General features: G+C 40.1%; 1 protein-coding gene across 4 annotated transcripts in view; it reads right to left on the bottom strand.

Moving 5' to 3' along the window:
* LOC144073173 (growth factor receptor-bound protein 10-like) overlaps window positions 1–14273 on the bottom strand; it is a 44341-nt gene that overhangs the window by 9344 nt on the left and 20724 nt on the right. For all 4 annotated transcript variants that reach the window (XM_077598807.1, XM_077598806.1, XM_077598805.1 and 1 more), the window contains exons 6-7: window positions 11442–11586; window positions 942–1098 (exon numbers count right to left, since the gene is read on the bottom strand). In XM_077598807.1, coding sequence (XP_077454933.1) covers window positions 942–1098; window positions 11442–11586 — 302 coding nt within the window. The remainder of the gene's footprint in view (window positions 1–941; window positions 1099–11441; window positions 11587–14273) is intronic.

The following is a 14273-nucleotide window of genomic DNA, read 5'->3' as shown; positions in this document are numbered from 1 at the left end:
CCTCGTGCAGCAATAGTTTAACGCACCTTAACCAAGCTTTGGAAACATACATTTGAATATTTGTATCCTTTCATCAAGGTTGTTTTGCAATGTTGATCAGATCCCGCTTTTAAACTGTAATCATTTTACATTTTAATTCTGAATCCATTAGGTTTGAGACACAAAACAGTGTAGGGAATTATTCACATCTAGAAAAAAATGAGAATGAAGGTCAGGTCGCGCAGAGGACAAAACTATCAAGGGTCATAAAAATATTTGATCATTTCATTAGTTATCATTATCATGCAATCCTTTTGCAAATAGGAGAATAACTAGGTGACGCACAAGAGTCCTTTTTCCATACTAAGTAAACACAGTGTATTTGATCAAGATTTTCTTGTTTTAACAATTTCTTATGTTTTGGGAAGCAATTGCCATAATTTTTGCCAAAACTTGCTCACTTCATTAGACACCCATTCTTAACAATTCTTCCTCTTTCCGAGTACCAGACACTGTCTACTTTTTTAAAATCAATGTTGTGTATTACCAAACATTGTCACTTTATTTGTGACAGCAACTGTGTGTCATTATGCCTTTTCATCAAGTCAGTCTGAAGAGCAATCAATGCATTAACCTACACATTTCCATGAACCAATCATTGTGCTTTTATTTTGAACCTACAGCCTTTGTACACTTCATCAGTTCAATGGAAAATATATTTGCGCAATGCGTGCATATGCTGCATTATAACTGCATGCACTCACGCTCCAATACATGCCTCCGTGAGAATATGTGCTTATCCCGCCTGTGTGCCCAAGTATGTTGGCATGCACGCATGAATGCACCTGTGCCTGAATGCATCACATGTTTCGGCCCATCTGGGAATTTTTCTGCATGTGCAAATTTGAGGATCTGCTCAGATCTTTTGTAAATAGAAGAAAGGGCGGGCTTCAGCCACTCACCTAGACCCAGCAGCGGGTGGTGCTCAACAAGTGCCCAACTGTTGTCGTCTAAACAATGGCTTTTATAAACCAGGAGCTGGCAAAGGTCCCTGGCTGTCATGTCAGCTGGGATCTCCACAACTTTGCCCATGCCGTCTTCAGTGGAGACCTTGACAATCTAAAGGAAGCAACAAAAAAAATGAATGGAATGTGGATCCCTGATGACTTTGGGCCAGAGGCAGTGTAGATTTGGTCAATTGCATGATTTATGAATGTGGGAAGATGCTTCAAAACCCAGAGAAAACCTACAAAAGCATCGTGAGAACTCCACAACTGGTAATGCGAGTTGAAATTCAAAGCTAGAATCTCTCAAGGGATAGGGAAATGTGCAAATACTATGTCCTGCCAAGTGCAAACTAATGATGAAAACCATTTCATGAAATCTTTGAATATTCTGTCACTCCCTTGTGAGTAAATAATATAACCAAATAATTTGTGTATTTATTATGCAGTGCAGTTCTGTTGGACTAAAAGTCAAAAAGTACACACATTGTTGAATTAATGTCTGGGCATTATTCTGCAATGGTTCTCAATTGTCTGTGTATTAGTGCACAATATTAAGTTAAAGTACAATATTAGAAAATATCAAGTGTGGCAGAGAAAATACTGATTATGTGGCACACTATGACGAAAAAAAATCCATTGTCCATTTATTGTTCACATACAAATGATCTAAGGACAAAGTAAGTAACTATTAAACATGTCCTATCACAGAAATTAATGTAAGCATGGCCAGATAAGTGACTAACTTTTGCCATTCTAAGTTGGATGGTATTATGAAGCGCTTCCTTCCAACCGTCAATTACAGGAAGTGCACTGGGGTGAGCGGTCCTAAATTAACCTCCAATAACTGCCACTGGTTGGCTTAGCACAAGGAAAGCAGGTTCTCACATCTCATAAAGAAAACAGTTGAAGCCTACTAAGCTTGTAGAAAAATCCAGCAATGTAAACCTCTAAACCAGTCCACGCGGATTATACGGTGTAACAAATGGTAAATATAATGAAGGCATGTGCGCATCACATGGAGGTTGAAAGAAAAAAGCCCCCCACCCCAAAAGGCAAATAGTCAAGAGCTCTCCAAGTATACACAAAGTTAATTTTTCAGCTCAGACCAAGTCTAGCAGTAATTTCCAAGACAAATAATCTTCGAATGGAGCAAAAAGCAGGACGCTCAGGAAGACGAGATACAGAAGGAGAGCGGTCTTACCTCCACGGCCCGCAATATGCAGCAGTCCGGGGAACACGAAGGCATTTTTGGAGGAGGCTTCTCTGTCCACTCATACACACATTCACACACGCACACACTTAGACAGAAAGCTCAGCTGTCACCTTCTCTGGTCCAGAAAGAGAAAGGCAGAAAATAGTGGCAGGTGACAGTAGTGCTGTCTCTCAAATACCATGTACACTTCAATCTATCTGCCAACCAGAACCAAAGAACTGTTAGTGAGTCCAACAGCCTGACTCAGGCCGGTTCGGCTCTCAGAAGGGACACGGCAGCAGGTATAGGACAGAGCAGGCTGTGCCGGCTGAGTCTGACAACTATCTTTCTTTACCTCCTCCCCCATCTCTCTCTCGGTTTCTCACTCCCTCCCTCTCTCACAAAAGGGTTACAGCCTCAGCCACCGGCTTCAAGGCGCAGTGAATCAAACCACACGCTCACCAACCAATCATAAGACACTAGCAGGCTGATGTAATCATTCCCACAGTCTCATACGTGAGCGGACACACAGCAACCAGTATACACAGTCATGGGTAGATGTTAACTTTTTCACATATCCTTCTAGCTGCACCTTTTTTTCCCCAGGAGTTGAAGCGAAGCGGTTTATATGACAGGCCATTGAGTAGGGGGAAAGTGAGTTTAAAAAGGAAAAGTTTTCTTTTTCATGCCACCAAAAGTTTTCAAGTGAGGGCTTGTTGGGGCTGTATGTTTTCTCTGCATCTTTGCCTTGCCTTTTCCTCTCCCGCCCTCACTGAATCCCTTCCTGTGGCTTGACTCTGAGCTCCCGAGTCAAATGCTAGGAGCCTCACACTGCACTAACCAGAATAATACAGAGCAAATGAAATGAAACAAACCTGGAGCAGCACTTGAGGAGCCCAACCTTCATCTTCACCCCTGGTGGCTCTTAGGCCATTTTTTTTCTTTCGCAAGGAGAAAAAAAAATCCCGAAAATTGGGAAGGTTTTAAAAATGTACAAGCCCCTTGCCAAACTCAGATTCATTATGACATGAGCCGGACAAAATCCTTGAGACACCCCGTCTGGGAAAGGGACTAAGAGACTCACGTATTAGCCTTGAAGCGACTCATTGCGTGTGTCCGCACACTTGTGTGGGTGTACTTATCGTGTAAGCATTGGTTTGCAGAAGAGAAGAGGAAGTGGTTGTAGATACAGCTTAATTTACTGAATGAAGTGGAAACTTTGGCAGAAGAAAGAGGGAAAGGAGCGTCAGGAATTGGGGGAGGGGAGCGAACGAAAAAACGTGTAAGCGTGTGTGTCAGACTGGGAAAAAGACATGAGTGGTGACGGGCAAAAAGTGGGAGGTAAAGGGCGGTAGTCAGACTTTCTGATGACACGGTCCAGCAGAATGTGTAGCATGTAGGCTTGCAAGACTTAACTACATATCTAGGCTGCACAGCTGTGTGTAAAACAGAACCCCATCCCCCTACCCCTGCTCATGAAACACCCACATCTGCATCATTCTTACTCAGAGAGAGAGAGCAAAATCCTATGTTATAAGTTTGGACTGGTGGAATGGTTTCAGTCAATTCACTAAAACGTATCTAATCTGAATGAGTTTAAACCATGCTGCAATATATTTAAAAACAAACTTCCCTATTAGTTGAAATGCTTTGAATATAGGAATGTAATGGAATGTCTCTGCCAAATAATGATCACTCTGTCAACCAACTGAATATTAACTCCGTCTTTTGGTGTCTAAACGATGTCTCTTCTTGTCACTTTATGTCCAAGTCAGGTATCAGGTTACATTTCCAGCAATTTACAGACAACAAGTACGACTGAAACAAGAATGGAATGTGTAACTTATTGTATGACCTACTGAACCTCAAACAACTTTTGGTGATGTAATACACAGTGTTAGGTTTCTTGCCCTAAGTCATAATATTCTTTTGAAATTTAGCAATGCCACCGCAGATGACGATTGATATTAGCTAGTAACTGTGGACTGATGTTGCTGTGAAAAGACAAACAAACTGCAAACTGGAATAAGCAAAGTGCTGACAAGGAACCACAATTAACACTGAGCTTGGAAAACCACATACAAATGTGCTGCACCTATGAGAATCACATTGTAGGGAGTAATACCAACATGAGTCATGAAGCATGTGTACCATTCACATTCACAAAATTGGGTGTCTAGTATTGTAGTGTTAAAATCGGAGGATGCACCACGGGTGTAGAATAATTCAAGTTGGACCTGATCCTTTATTCATCGATGAGGCATAATCTTCCACTTTGGCAGTGCCATCACCCAGCATTATGAGTGCAAAGGAGTTGACAAAGAAGCACACATTAGCCTCTTTCACACAGATTAGTGACTATTGTGGCACTGTTTGTTTATACCATGATGTCATGCACATTTACTAAGAAGTTAAATGGACAAAATGTTGAGCACAATATATTAGCAGCATAATGCTTTCCAGCAACACACTGCTCTAAAATCAATTAATGAATGCAATTGTAAAATATAGTCTGCCACACGTTGTGTAGGATTGTCTCATACCAAATTCCTTTTGAGATATTTTTCTGAAAATGACACGCCACTGGAGGTAGGATTATGCCAAGACAAAAAAAAAAAAAACAACTATAATTTGGATGACATTCAATCAAACAAAGTAAAATGAAAACATGTCCTTGTTGTTTGTCTAGTCATGGACAAAGTTGTATTAAGTTATATTGAGAACATTTTGAATACATCTAAAAATAAAACGTGGAAATGGAATATGGTAAATGGAGAGAACTTTTATCTACATTATATTGTCCCAAGTGCTGTACAGGCTTGCGTAATACAAAAAGTTTGACTGTCCCATACACCTCACGGACTGACGAAATGAAGGAAATGACAGAACAGAATGAGACACTAAGTCTTTTAACTGTGTCCTCATTTGGATGAAGGAGCACAGCAGGGCAGGCCTCGCAACCTTTTTGATGACTCAGTTCTGATAGCTAATGTGATGCAATCCTCCAAAGAGTGATCTTCAAGAACTACACACACAGACACACACTCACTTCCGTGGAAGCTTTAAAACGTGCAACCTATCATATATGCTCCTGTGCACACAATGTACATATATGGATATCTGTGTGCACATTCATGCACCCATAATCCTCTTAGAGAAACTCACAAAGACGGCAAGAGTGAAACTAGACAGGCGCAGAGACAAAGGAAAAGTAAACTGAACTGTATGAGAACTAGCTTTGTGCAAACTGAAGTATGTACACAAACGTGTGTGTGCACGCCCAGCAGCTCACACGCATCCATCTCCACGCTTCAACAACTGCCCTGTTCTATTTAAAGCTGCGGTGGTATTGCATACGCATTACAAGCCATTACATCAGATTGGAGTTTCTGTGGATGATTAGACCTCTAAAACGGCCATTAGCCGTACAAACCTATACTGTACTGACATTAGAGCCCATTACATGTGAGCAATATGAAGCTCTTAGAAAAAAAGACTACTACTAGGAAGAAACACAGAACGTGGAAGGATTAACCAACCAAGATGTTGAAAAGTTGTCGTATAATGTCACACATTGTCTCTGATAAATAGTTGTGGATGGGCTTGTCATAGAACTTTACATCATAAATAAAAAGAATAACTCTTCCTTGGCTGGGTAAAATTTTCAATGACATCATTCAACAACATTTTATTAATAACATAAGCCACTCTCTGGTTATAATACTGCAGCTTGTTAAACTTGACTCATGGCTTTGACATGATACTGTTTCGACCAACACGTCAAAGCAGTTCTGCCACTCTGGAATTTTGCTTAGTGTTGGGGCTAGCCTAGCTGTCAAGACATTGGCTAAGAAAGATAGGACGGCTATTATAGTAGTTATCAACAGGGTGTAACTGTAGAATGGCTCACTCAGTTACACACACTTAAATATTGAGCTGGTAAATGGTATATTTCAAATATGATGGACTGTAAAATTGAGTCTTCAAAATATGTCCCCTTAAAAATCACCACCAAACCCCTAAAATGATAGTGATAGATGGTCAATATTGCACAAAGGAGAAATAGTACAAAATGTTTTAAGCCTTTTTAATTTGTTCTGCTATAATGTTGCTTTCTTTCAATCGTGATAGTGTGCATTGCAACATAGTTAACAGTAAAGAGATAAGATAAGGCTATCACCTTTGATCCACTGAATATTTGTAGTGATAAAAATAATCATAGATCCACCATCCAAATTACTGTCCAAATACTGGCATTAATTCCTATTGTGAACTAGATATCTTGCTAAACTTTTTGTTAACTTTAGTCTTTGAGTTTTATTTGTCCACAGGCACGCACAGGAAACCCCAACTCTATTCAGGTCATCCTTCTTGGCAGGAATCCCAACACTCACTGGACGTGAACTGATGCCAAAATGTCGCTATAGCTGCTTGGTCTTTGTCTTTTAGAAAACAAAAAGAGTCATAGAATTTGATAGGGTGATTTGGCACAAGCCATCACCACTTCATATTCCCATTATTAAGTGCCTTGTATACAACCCTCAACAGTAATTCTGCGTGTGGTCTGGACCGCCCACGCAAGTTGATGTCTCGATGAGGAGGTAGAGAAACAAAAACATTAATGTGTCTTTACCAGACAATCAAATGTCCCCACTGAGCGGCTGTGGTCAACAACACTGGGGGCACTCATAAGAGAAATTTGGCTTAGCCCCTAGAAAGCTGCAGACAGTTACTTGCCATTCAATGCTTAATTCATATTCAGATGCAACATGAAGTGGTCTAGTGGTCTTGGTCTCTAAACAACAATATAACAATGCAAAACAGCCTCTGATCCTCTATACAGACCACTACCCTACACTCTTCTAATCCCGCTCCTATGCTCCATGTTCATGCGTCAGCCACAAGTGCACCATAATATCCAGAGGCTTGAAGAATTGAAAGCAGATCTCTTCTAAGCCTAGGCCTTGAGCTTTTTAACCATCTCAGTGATTTCCATCACTCCAATAGAAGAGTGCTGAGGACTTCTCAGACTTTGCTTCCTAATGGAAAGGTATAACGCTAGAATTAAGGCGATCCTCTAAGTATTCGGTTTACCCACTCACGAAGTCTAGAATGCAGAATTTTTACTGAGACAACTTGCTCTCTTGGTGAAAGCTTAACCAATATTCACATTCGCATATACAGGCAAGTTCATAATCAAAACACTACAACCTTGTGTAGTAAAAATGCATATTCACACACTTGCTGTTCTTTTTTGGGGTTGGGACCTGGCGTACATCATCTACAATTAGAAAGACACTTTTTAAAACCAGTTTAGGGCAATTGTGGCCTTTTTCACAAGCAGTTAGTAGAAGTAGGTGGAGAATTGCTGCATTTGGCTTAGCCACTGAAGTAATGCTGACCTATTTTTTTCCCTACGAAGCGTGAAAAATAATTTAGCCTGTTAACAGGATCAAGCCAATCCTGTATTTCGTGTCAAACTATTTGCATAATTGGGATAATTCTGACAGTTGGACACAAAGTTCCTTTAAGATTATCTTGATCCTGAAAGGACTTAATTTAAAAAAAATAAAAATGTCTAACTCCAAGCCTGAACACTAAACTAATAGACACATTCACTCTCACATAAACAATGATCTTTGTGCTATGACTGTGAATGATGACATTTTACCAAGTGACTTTGTTAAGTGGCAACGTTTAACTCTTATTTACTCAAACGGCTTCATTAGTCAGACCAATCATGACAGGCAATCTAATAAATCACCATAAGGATGCAGGTACGTACGTGCATTTAGGTTTCTGTGGCTGCGTGGCACGAACGGGCCGAGCTGGCAGGTTGAGGCATGTTTCCATTTAGCAGCAGGGAATAAATACAGCCTTGACACATGAGATGTTCCAGACTCAACCACAACCAGTCTGGCTCTCCTCCAGGTAGCATTTGTTCAATGATAGCCAAACAATTTGTTCTGAAAGCAGCAAAATCTCTCACTCAGTCACTTACTGTATGAGTGCTTGCGTGCGTGCGTGCGTGCGTGTGTGTGTGTGTGTGTGGCGGGGTATGTTCTTGCATTTGATGGAGTCTGTGTTTGTAAGAGAGAGAGAGAGCGAGCGTGTGCGAGAGCGAGAGACCAAGACGTATGCTGACAAAGGCTTGTACTGTACTGTCTGAATGTTCTATTTTCCTTTGCAATAAAGAGCATCAGATAGCATGAAAGTGTGTGAGATAAAAAAGCGAGTGTGCGTGTGCCACTTGGACTCTGAATCTACCTGCAGTGTAAGTGATAGACAGACATGTACAGTACATCAATTCCAGGCTCAGACTGGCTTTATCATGATAGTTTTATAAACTGTTTGACTAATCTTTAAAAAAAAATCTTTGTTTAAATTGGCTCTATAAGTGGAAAAAAGTCAAAAGCAATAGGGGACAAAATTTGTTACAGATCACAATCTATTTTAATTTAACAATAGCTGGCAAATTTAAATTTGACAGAGTATGCATTGCTATTCTAGGCCGCTTTGAAACCCAGTGTGAGAAGCTAATGTTAACCATCAAGTCTAATGCCTGGGCTTTCATTTATAGCTCCTCTCTTACAACTGTGCATTAACAGTCAAGATCATAAATATTGGGATAGAAGCCATTCCAATCCTTTTGTCTTAAACCTTCATTTTTTACATTCTTGCTTGCAAGTCCTTTTCAATCCATTAAAGCCTGAAGTCTAGAACGCAGACATCACCAGATATTGGAGTGCATCCATGGTGATACTCTGCCAAACCATAAGTACAACTGTCTTCAATTACTACTTGTTCTAGGGGCATTTTCCCTTCAGATTTGCTTAATCGGATTCAGGTCAGGTGATTGACTCGGTCAATGAATAACAGTCCACACATTTGCCTTAAAAGGGCTTTAGTTGGTTTGCGGGATTCTTCTGCTCATTGTTCATCTGCACTTGGAAGGGGCGTCCATTGAGTTATTGTGCATTTGGCCGAATTTTCGCAGAAAATAGTGGCTGCAACAATTCAGTTTCATTGGCAGCCATACATGCCTACATGACCAGCTAGCTGATCAGCCAAGTGTTCAATTGGGCATAGCACATATACATTCTCAGACCTTGACTGTACCTAGAATTAAACAGCATTGGCCTAAACACCCAGACAGTCATTATAACTGTGCTTGAGATGATGAAGCAATAGAAGGGAGCCAGGGTCACTCCAAAATGGATATATACTTATATAATCAAGAGAAACCCAAATCTACATACACCCAAAGATAGTCACAGACGTAGACATCATGGAATAGCAAAGAGCAGTAATATGAGGAATAGAGTAGAGTGAATCCAGGAAAATCTTCACCTGACTGCAAAAATTACAATGTGGAAATTTGAAATAGAACAGTGAGAAAATTTTTCATCAAGGTTGAGCATTGAGGCGTTATGTTTCGGTCAGGGAATGTGGTGGAATTCACTAAAACAAATAGAATCAGTGCTCCAGCTGACTGAATGACATGGTGGGAAAGAAAATTGGACCCATATTGAAAACAAAAGATCAGGGTTTGTGAAGTGTGGCAAAGATCAATGATAACTCAATGATCATCCTTAATACTCCACATATCATTCCCATCTTTAAAACACTCAAGTGCCAGAAAAGAACTGGTGTTACTTGGTTCGTGCATATTTAGTGGCAAATGTCCGATGAGACAGCTTTGCGAGGTTTCATTAGGAAGTAGAAAGGTGCTGAATTGGATTTCCACTAAAGAACAACCACAATGAGACATAGTTTCCATTGCCATCAACAATGGAGATACAGTGCCAAATCTGTAAATAGTTTACAGAACTCAGAGGCAAACTACCAGGCGAAGTTGCAAACACACAAGCCAAAAACACATGCAGACGCTCACTCACATCAGTTTACATGAGCGTTTGCAGTGTGTACACGGTAAACATGCACTAGGACTTGAGTTTTCCAGATCTCTTAACTCATTGCAAAAATTAGGGGAATAAGTATTCACCTTCTAATATATGGAACATTTTAAACATTTTAAACATGGCAGCACGAGTGCACTATAAATCCACGCAAGCGCCTAGTTGCTCAAAAAAAGAATTGGGAGTAAAAAGTGAAAAGGACTCTGGATCAAGGGATATTTAAATGTCAGCTTAGTTTACAGAAAAAGTCACAGAGCTTTACCTCAGTTCATCATTTATAGCTCCCCTGCACCTCTTCCAGGCCCCCACTCCATTTCCTTGTCCACATGGCACTCTTAATGGGCCATCTGGGAATTAAAACGTCAACAAAATTCCCGTCTTGCCTGGCCTAGTTATTTTGAGCTATACTTATGTCACTTTAACAGACATTCATTTTGGACTTTTTGACCTTTGCAACTAAAATTTACAGTCTAGAACCGAATATATGTCATTGCTAGTAATTTTAGCCGACAAGTGCACCACACAGTAATAAATAACTTCCCTCCTCATAATGAACTTACGTGAAACTTATGGTTTGGAAATTGCGATTCCCATTAAGGAGGTGTATTTATTTCTAACATTGTAATATTAATAGACGATTTCCCCACAAAAGTCAGCTGGTTATGTTCAACCGAACAAAATGCTTTTCCTGGAAGTGCCAAAGGAATCAGTTTCTCTGGATTACAAGGCAGGGAACATCTGATTTGGTCATACATTACGGTAAACTGGTACAGTACATTACTGGAACCAGCACTGAATGGCCCCGTATGTAGATCATTAAAAACTATGATATTGATTATAAGAAGCATTCACTCTCCAGGAAGAGAAAGAGACAGGTCAGTATCCTAATCTTAGACACAGAAGTGTATCTGGCACAGACATATACAATCCTGTCATGGACACAGTTACACACAACACACACACGTACTAAAAGGAATCATGTGCTAGCAATCACAATGTCTGAAATGAGCAAAATATGGGGCAGCTGTTGGCTAGGGAATTTCCTAAATGTCCATGTGCAATACACACCAGAGCGCCAAGTGCAACTGATTTATGATATTCCAAATCTGCAAAACAATAAACACAATTCCTTTGCGGCTTGGTTCACAAGCTATCAAGTCAATCAAAATGCCCTCATTTATTACAGATGTCCTGTTCACCAAGGGACGCGGCATCTGGCTCACTGTATGTGGGCAATATTTTGCAAAACCACATAGTTTTACTGACAATTCAAAAGGCCACAACCATATAAAAACCCAAAACCAGTGGAACGAATGTTCTTGATTTGGTGAGGGTTGCACTTACATATAAGCCTGTGGAGGGTTCTTTGGGAGGTAGTGAACCAGGACTGAGTACAGGCGAGCTGGCTGGACTGCAGAGCTCAGGGAAGGGGTTGGGGATGGCAGGGAGTGAGGATGTCCTGAGTTGTTGCTGCTCCTCTCGCAACCTCCTGAAAGAGGGGGTGCGACATCCAGTTACTTCCGTCAATTTGATTTATGCAGTGCGATTCGAAGTTTATCTGCAATGGTAAAATCTGTTAGAACAAATCTAGATCACTTTCGTGATATACAGTATAATAATAGAAACGATCTAAAAAAACTAGCTGTGATGGAAGCTTTTTTTGTGGTTAACTGGATGGTATTCAACAAAGACATATCGTAAACTGAATTTACCTCAGAGTAATCTAGATCAAAGTAATAGATAAAAAACCCATTTAGATTTCTTTTTACCAGGGCACTGTCCAGTAGTCCATTTTTCCCCCTTTCTGGTGTTATGCTTACTTCCAACTAACACACACTTGATCAGATGTCTCTTTAAATTATGCCATTTGTTGATGAGTGACTACAAATTTAATAACGCATAATTTTGAGGATTGGTCTCATCAGTGTAAATGAAAATCTGCAGTTCGTTCAGTTCCAACAGCATAGCCTCCATTTCTATCTGTCCAAAAGCGCACTATGAAATGAAGCTTATAACATTCCCTGTTTTGTTTCCTTTGCTACTAATGTAACGATAATGTTATTCTGGTCTGCCTCTTGGAGTGAAAGCTGAAGGATGTGCAGAAAGTGTAGTCTGACTATGAAAGAAAAATTCAATTTCCATTCACGGGTGTTCAATTCAACGTAAAAAGAATTCAGTCCATCTAAGGAGCTTACATTTTTAATCCCATTTCCATTTAAACTAAACACGTTCTGTTGTGTGATACCACTGAATGCTGTTACAGTGATGATGACTAAGTTGAAAATGTTATGTTGGTATTAAATTAAAATATGAACTGACAGTTATGGTAATGACATGGTCGTGATTTCTGAATAGTGCAAAATGGGTATAACTTCGGGATAACAAGACCCTCTGACATGAAATATGTGCAGGAGAGCGGATTTGAAGATCATTTCTGTACAGCGGCCAAGCTCATGTCTGTTTCTGTCTGATCTCGGCCGTAATGAACAGTCTCTAAGCCAGGAGAAACCACAGACCCCTGCAGCCTGCTGGCTAATTTTCTGCAATATTTATCACACATCAATATTAAATAAGACGTTGCTTTAAAGCAGTTTTTGCTTTTTAAATTAGGCACATACACTATAGACTTGCGGCTCAAAAGAGGGTTGACGGTTTGACAGCTGATCATAAACTTTTCAGGATTTAATCTTTTTTGGGGGGCGCTGAATAGTGCGCACTGAAAGCCATTGTGGGAGACTCTCTTTTCGACTCTTTCTCCCTGCTTCTATCATTTCTCTGTAGAACCCAGCGAGTTCAAAAGAGAGCGGGCCTTTTGATGTCGTCCCATCTGAGCTAGAGAACAGGGTTATCCAGGGGTCAGCTCTGAATAATAAGAACTTCAGGGTCTGACTCTGTGCTAGTCTGAGAAGAGGCGAGAAAGTGTAGTTCTTACAGACAGAACACTATTACCTGATCATTTCTTCTCTACTTATGTCAAATCATCTGAACAAGGATAATTATTACAGAGCACTCTGCAGTGAATGCATATGATAATGGCTGTAATGATCGCCTTGGGGAGACTATGAACTGTGACTATTTGAAATCCGAAGTCTTGTTCTCAATGATAAAATTAAGGATAATTTGACCTGATGGTGTTGTTTGAGACAAACAGGGCCTGACAAGAAGGAAGAGTGCATTGAAAGTTTACTGATAAGGGAGTATATGGAAACATTTATGTACAGGCAGGCTGTGCGGCTGGGAATAGTACTTTAAGGCCATCAGATTCTAGCCACATTCATACAATTATTGGAAAGTGCCGAAAAAAAAGACATTGTACCTTCTTAATTTGAGTGTGCCAGGAATTGTAAATCTTCTGAAAAAAAAGTACCCCTGCGCAACATTTTAGACTTGAAACAGCTAGGCAAATTTTGCATCATTTTAAGTGTTTCCAATTTCCATTGGGTTGCTTGCAGTATATTGTAATAACTGCTTCTTCTGAAGAACAGCCTTTCTTCCAAAGGTGAAAAGATAAATTTGAAGTAAAAAAAAAACAAGCTAATCAATGCCCGGAATTTATTGTGTAAATTATCTCTGCAGTGTGTAAAAAAAAAATCATAAAAGAGCAGACTTAAACCATAAATAATTTCCTTTGAAACTATAATATATAAGGATATTTATAATAGATGTTGACAAACTGCAACTGGTTGCTAAGCCATTAGACTATCAATCATCTACTCTTTTGCATTTGAAGTGTGATCTTTGTATGGAATAAGCTTATGTGTACTGATATCGTATTCCTCGCATGATAGATCTTCATTAAAAGACTGTCAAGGAACAGACATTAACCAAGGAGTCAGACAACATTTTATGTTTGAGGGCACACCAAATCCAAAGGCTACTTCCAGCACTACCGACTACCACTACTACTGCCACGATTCTTCTACTTACCCTCAGTTTTACCGAGAACAGTAATAAGAATTACTACTTCCAAATTTGCATGGTAGATGACTCTAAATTGGCCCTAGGTGTGAGCGTGAATGGCTGTTCGTCTGCTTGTGCCCTCTGATTGGCTGGCAACCAATTCAGGGTATCCCCTCCTCCTGCCCATAGTTGGCTGGGATAGGCTCCAGCACCCCTCTGGCGCTTGTGAGGATAAGCAGTACAGAAAATGAATGAATAAGCGCAACATTACATACA

This window comes from Stigmatopora argus, chromosome 4, assembly GCF_051989625.1.
Source record: "Stigmatopora argus isolate UIUO_Sarg chromosome 4, RoL_Sarg_1.0, whole genome shotgun sequence".
NCBI classification, from domain to species: Eukaryota; Metazoa; Chordata; class Actinopteri; order Syngnathiformes; family Syngnathidae; genus Stigmatopora; species Stigmatopora argus.
The sequence above is the reverse complement of the archived record's forward strand: the minus strand, read 5'-3'. Positions and strand labels throughout refer to the sequence as shown.